Source organism: Triticum aestivum, chromosome 4A, assembly GCF_018294505.1.
Source record: "Triticum aestivum cultivar Chinese Spring chromosome 4A, IWGSC CS RefSeq v2.1, whole genome shotgun sequence".
In the NCBI taxonomy this organism is placed as follows: domain Eukaryota; kingdom Viridiplantae; phylum Streptophyta; class Magnoliopsida; order Poales; family Poaceae; genus Triticum; species Triticum aestivum.
In genome coordinates, this window is record NC_057803.1 from 623,698,468 (window position 1) to 623,704,455 (window position 5,988).

Genomic DNA, 5,988 nt, shown 5'->3' on the forward strand with positions numbered 1-5,988 from the left:
CCCATTGCGCGACAATTCTAGGCCTCCCGCACTGAGCTCGTCGCAAATCGTGATTCTAAAAAAAAAAGTAAAGAAACATTCGTGGCTGCGAATCGAAAACGAACAGCGGGACGAATCGCGTCGTCTCTACACTCGGCGACCGAGGCGGATGCCGCCCGCTTCCTCCGGCGATCGAGATCGCGTCCAGCAGCTAACTACTCGATCGTGGACGCATCAGTTCCTCAACATTGGCGTACTGTTTTTCCTTTTTTTTCCTCTTTTCCGGCGGGAGCAGAGCAGAACGGCAGCACGACGCGCGAGATCGATGAACGTCGCCGAGATCCATGGCTCGTCAGTCGTCACCCAACAGCACGATGCGTTGGTTGGTCGTAATAATTTATCAATTACACTGTTCTCGCCACAAAAAACAGATAAATCACTCTGCCTCTGCCTCTGCCTCTGTTCTAGCCTGGCAGTCGTGTCGTCGCCGCGGCCGTGCGCTGCTCTGTTCTAGCGGTTCGGTCGGTAGAACAAGTCTCGGCCCAACGTTGGCCCAAGAGAGGCGGGCAGGCAGGCAATCCTCTGTACTAGAAATACGAGCGGCGCTAGAGAGATAAAAAAAATCTCGCTAGGGTTCGTCCGTCCGCTCTCAGTGGTCAGAACCCAGACCTCGGCCACCGCCCTCTTCTTCTCCGACGAGGAGCCAGCCATAATCCTCCGCCTCCGGTAAGGTATAAGCACTTAAGGTTCCAATCCATACCGGATTCGACTCCGTTTGTTTGCATCTATCTCTATCTCTCTTACGCGGGGGTGAATTTGAATTGAATCAATTTCAGGGTCCTCTCCTCTGGCGCCCGGGTCAGTAGCGCGCCAGCCAGATCTTTAAATTTCCATGCCGAATTCGATTCGACCCCGTTTATTCCATCTAACGCGGGGGTAAATTTGAACCGCCTTGCTCTCGCTGGCGCCAGACCTTCCTTCTTCTTCTCTTCATGGGTGAACTGCTGTTTATTAATATATATTTATATGAAATGCTCAAAAAATATATATATTTATATGACCGGATCAATAGCAGCTGCAGCAGCAGAGGATTCCACCTACGGAGTGCAAGCCAACTCGGTTTTGCTCCGGTAACGGAGTAATATTCGGCGACCTCGTGTAGCTGCAGTCCGATTAGGACCCCTCCCTTTCGGACTGGTTATTATAAATAGTGGCAGAATAAGGACGAGCCACGCTCGCCTGGAAGATTTCGTTCCAAGCCCCGTCAGGTTTCAGCGTCCTCACACTCCATGGAGGCGATAAATACCGATTGCAGCGACAGTTCCCGCAGCCAAGTAAGTCCCCTCTCTTCTTGTTCGCCATGCCTCTGTTCATATTTTCTTCTTATTACCATTCCACTGTACATACAATGCCAGAGCTGTACCTACAACTCATACACTACTACGTATATAACTCTTAACAGTTATTGTAGCACCCCATGTAAATGTTAAATCGTTTATATTTTTAAGTTGTTTGTATGGCGTGTTATCAGCCAAATTACCTATAATTTGCGTGGTTTTGACAAAGTGAAGTTGTCAATAAACAGAGTCAAAAACTGTGGCCAGATTTTGGTTCAAAGTTTCGCCATGCCGCGGTGTCTTCGTTTTGTTTTTGCGCACCTTCAACATGTAAATAAAACTACAAACCTGACCATAATTTTTCTTTTGGAACATTTACATGATCGTGCCGGAAGGAGAACAGGAAACAATGATGTCTCTGTTTGTTCTTGACGATATAAATCCCCGGTTTACATTATCCTTTTGTAGCCAAAGGCAGTGATGGGAATGCTTTTTATTTTTCTTCTTTTGTGCAACGCCTGCATCCATTCTCTTGAAAGCTTTTCGACGATTATTAAGTTTTGTCTGGATTGATGCATACTTTTCATAATAAAGTTTGCAAGTGTTGGAGGGCGTCAATTAGCATGATTTTTTTATATGGCCACTGAGGTTGTACCTAGAAGGCTAGAACTATACACAGAAGACTGCACATTCCTTGCTTTATTACTCCCACCGTCCCAAAATAAGTGTCTCAACTTTGTACTAACTTTAGTACAAATTTCTACCAAGCTTGAGACAGTTATTTTGGAATGGAGGGAGTAGATGGTACTGTAGCAGCAAATTTAGCCGTCAGATCGTTACTAATTAACAGACCGTAGTAATGGTAGAGATAATTAAACAAGTTACATGTTAGAGAGATTGTAGTTCCTGTTGCCATGTGTAATTATTCCCTGTTTGGTATTTCTGTATAAAGTTATGTGGCAACTAAATAATGGATCCTTGATTTATGTTGCAGCAACTGAAGGACGAAGATAGGCTCAGCATGCTGACTGATGATATTTTACTGTCCATCTTGGGGAGAGTCAGCTCATGTATGGCTGCAAGGACAAGTGTGCTCTCTACACGGTGGAAGCATCTGCCTTGGTTGCTGCCTGAGCTCAGCATCGATGTGAAGGATTTCCTATCCGCTCCGTGCGCTGACCCTATTGAGGAAAATGATATGGAACAAGCTATGAAGTCTTTGACCAAAGCAACCAGGAGTTTGTTGGATAAACAACAGAGAGAATCCACTATCTCAAGTTTGCACCTTGAGCTCTATCTGTTCAACGCTTTCCTTTGTGAGGTTGGCCCACTGATAGGTGATGCAATCGACAGTGGTTTGTTGAAAGATTTGGATCTCACCATTCTTGATGAGACAGAGCCTCTTGACCATAGTGAGGAAGAGATGCAACAGCGAGCTCAAGACATCGATGCTTTTTTCACTGCCTACCCTAGTGTGCTCCACTGCCTCACAAAGCTCTCTCTAAAAAATGTAGGCTTTGACAAATTGGACATGCACCATGTTCTGTTTGACTGCTGCAAGCAACTGAAGCATCTAACCCTTCATCATTGTGATACTGGTTCCTACTCTCTCTTTAAGATTGATGCACCACACTCAAAACTCTGTGTTCTAGAAATCGGAAAGTGTCGCTTTCTGAGAATCGACCTTGTCTGCCTCCCTAATCTGGAGAAGTTGGTTTGCGATACTTGGGTATCTCAGTGTGCCCCGTTGACCTTTGGTTTTGTCCCTTCTCTTGGGGAATTAGAACTCTCATGTGGTTCAGATTGTGAGCAACGCGGATTTAAATTAAGTGAGCTTCTACATGGAGTAACAAGCATACATAGTCTCACATTGGATTTCCAAGGAGAAACCGTAAGTACCTACTTTATTTTTTGCTAAATGGTAGTTTTTTGGTATTCGTCATGTCTGTCACATATGTGAAATTTATATCATGGATGTGTTTATGTATAATACAGAACATACATAGCTGTAAATTCTTTGATGATCTCATTTCTGTGCTTGCAAACTATCAATTCTTATTTTTTTTGTTTATTTATTATTAATGTTGTGACTAGCTTTGGTTGCATCCTGAAATGGAGGATCTCCGCACCGCATTCAGCAAGCTAAGGAAGCTGTCTGTACTTGGTATCTTTGTTGAATTTGACATTTTATGGACAACGGCCTTTCTTGTAGCAGCACCATCTATTGAAATGTTACATATTGAGGTGATGTCTTTGTCCCTGTTTCTTTTCTTGTCCACACTAGGAAATTTAGTTTTTCACAAATGTTAGCAGAAAGTTGTTTAAAATTGTATTCCTACAGTTCTAATGAATTGCTCACACAAATACAGGTATGGGAACATACATGCGATGTGGGTGAGGCCAGACCTGCTTCCTTCCATGACAGAAGGAGCCCTCAGTGGGAAATGCACTTGGATAGCAGCTCCGAGAACAAGCTTCTGAAAGAGCTAGAATTTGCTGGATTTAAATCGCTAGAACAACAGTTTACATTTATAAGATCCATGTTGGAGCGATCTCCCAACTTGCAGAAGATGGTACTGAAAGATGAGGTGCAGTGCGATGACTGCGATGCCCTTGAGGTACCTCGCCCTTCTAGATTTCCGAGGAAGAAAGATGAGCAAGAAGTGGTCGTTAAGCGGATTATAGATGGCATTTTCTCGCCAGAGATAATTTTTCATGAATAAGGAGAGATGACAATCTCAGGCTAAATAATTTTTGATGCTTATAAGTTGTACTTCCTCCGTCCCAAAGTTCTACTAAACCAGCGACACTTATTTTGGGACGGAGTAAGAAACAGTCTGTATGCTCCATGTCTTGTCACTTTAATATTCCTCCTTGTTTCCTGGACGCTGAGCAGATTAGGTTTTTTTTTTGCATGGCATTTCAGATTAGTTTTGACTCTGCACATTTGTTCATCTTGTGTAGAATGACCTCAGAGTTAATATTCATAGAAGATGAACACTTAAATCTTATGGTGTGATTCTGGGAGGTTTGTGACCTAACGACGGTTGCTAATGACTCTTTGGCTAAAGAGTAAATACCACACAGGATCAGAGTTGCAAAACGCACACAAAACAGACTCCTAGACAATTTCAACCAATGGAAAGTCTCGGTTGAACATTCATTCACTTTACATATCAACACGTTATCACACAAAGGATAGATTAGATGGCAGTGAAGAACCTGCATGCCATTGCTTCTGCCTTCGTTCGCTTCATTCGACGAGCACTCTAGAGCATCTCCAGCCGCGCCCCCAACAGGCCCCCCAGGCCACTTTTTCAGCACCGGCGCCAAAAAAAACTCCTCAATCGCGGCCCCAGGACGCCGAAAAGCGTCGGTTCGGCCCTTTTTTCCGCCCGGCGGTCACAGGCCGAACCCGGCGCACTGGGGGGCGATCGGGGGCTCCGGCGCAAGGGAAAAGCGCGGCTGGCCCACACCGTCGGGTGAAAAGTCAAGATTTTCTTCCTCGACTCGCATCCCACCCCACGCGACCTCGGCCGCCACTAGCTATATCCCGGCGCCGCCCGCCGCCCTTCACCGCTAGATAGCCATTCCCCGCCGGAAAAATAGCAGAGGTTCGCCGCGGTAGCCCCTCCAACAGCAGCTGGGCGTTTCCGGCCGCGGAGGGGCAGTTTAGCGGCGGGTACACGCCCACCGGACGCAAGGTGATCGGCGATTTGCCTGCCCCGTCGATGGACTCGGATGACGAGGAAGCGCTCGCCGCGCTGCTGGAGGAGGAAGCCGAGGCCGACGTCCAGGAAGAAGAGCATCTCATGGTGCTCGCCGCCCTCACCCAGCTGCCGGCGAGCAATGAAAAGCCGCGGCGAGGTGGCTCGGCGCCGGGGCGGGTGAAAGCAAAGAATCGGCATCGTCTCGAAGGCTACTGCATGCTCTACTCCGACTACTTCGCCGATGCTCCACTTCACGGCAACAAAACATTTCGGCGCCGTTATTGGATGAGCCGAAAGCTCTACCTCAGGATTGTGAATTCCATCTAGGAGTTCGACAACTACTTCAAGTGCAAGATGGATTGCACCGGCAAACTTGGATTCACCTCGATCCAGAAGTGCACGACAGCGATGAGGATGCTTGCACACGGAGCTCCCGGTGATTCACTCGACGACTATGGGCGCATGGTCGAGTCCACCAGTATAGAGTGTTCCTACAAGTTCTGTTGGGCAGTGGTGGCAGTGTTTGGACCGCAATACTTGAGAACACCCAATACGGAAGACACTGCTCGGATCCTAACACAGAATGCAGCAAGAGGATTTCCTGGGATGCTTGGAAGTATCGACTGTATGCATTGGAAATGGAAGAATTGCCCATTTGCTTGGCAGGGGATGTACAAAGGCGCCAAAGGCGGTTGCAGTGTGGTACTTGAGGCGGTGGCCACACAGGACCTCTGAATTTGGCACTCCTTCTTTGCTATGCCAAGAACTCACAATGACATCAACGTGCTGCAGTGCTCTCCTGTCTTTGCCAAGCTTGTTGAAGGTCACTCTCCTCCGGTGAACTTCGAGATCAATGGGCGGCACTACAACAAGGGGTACTATCTAGCTGATGGCATCTATCCGAGATGGTCGACATTTGTGAAGACCATCTCAAACCCTGTGCCAGAAGGCAAGAATGCCTG

The 5,988-nt window shown here is 47.0% G+C and overlaps 1 protein-coding gene across 7 annotated transcripts; it reads left to right on the forward strand.

Moving 5' to 3' along the window:
* Positions 1-437: 437 nt before the first annotated feature.
* On the forward strand, positions 438-4,198 carry LOC123087687 (uncharacterized). 7 transcript variants are annotated; one of them, XM_044509778.1, is made up of 6 exons: positions 438-705; positions 816-975; positions 1,052-1,313; positions 2,311-3,207; positions 3,411-3,560; positions 3,686-4,198. In XM_044509778.1, the coding sequence occupies exons 3-6, from the start codon at positions 1,269-1,271 to the stop codon at positions 4,037-4,039; spliced, it is 1,446 nt and encodes a 481-aa protein (XP_044365713.1). In that variant the 5' UTR covers positions 438-705; positions 816-975; positions 1,052-1,268; the 3' UTR covers positions 4,040-4,198. The 7 variants fall into 7 exon arrangements, with proteins under 7 accessions (XP_044365713.1, XP_044365711.1, XP_044365712.1 ...); XM_044509776.1 differs by having other exon boundaries at positions 1,055-1,313; XM_044509775.1 differs by having other exon boundaries at positions 511-710.
* The last annotated feature ends 1,790 nt before the right edge of the window (positions 4,199-5,988 follow it).

Excerpts from the sequence above, each read along its gene's own strand:
- LOC123087687 (XM_044509777.1), top strand. The coding sequence starts at position 1,269 with ATGGAGGCGATAAATACCGATTGCAGCGACAGTTCCCGCAGCCAA. Across the intron at positions 1,314-2,310 it reads GCGACAGTTCCCGCAGCCAA|CAACTGAAGGACGAAGATAG; the intron begins GTAAGTCCCCTC and ends TTTATGTTGCAG. Across the intron at positions 3,561-3,685 it reads TTGAAATGTTACATATTGAG|GTATGGGAACATACATGCGA; the intron begins GTGATGTCTTTG and ends ACACAAATACAG.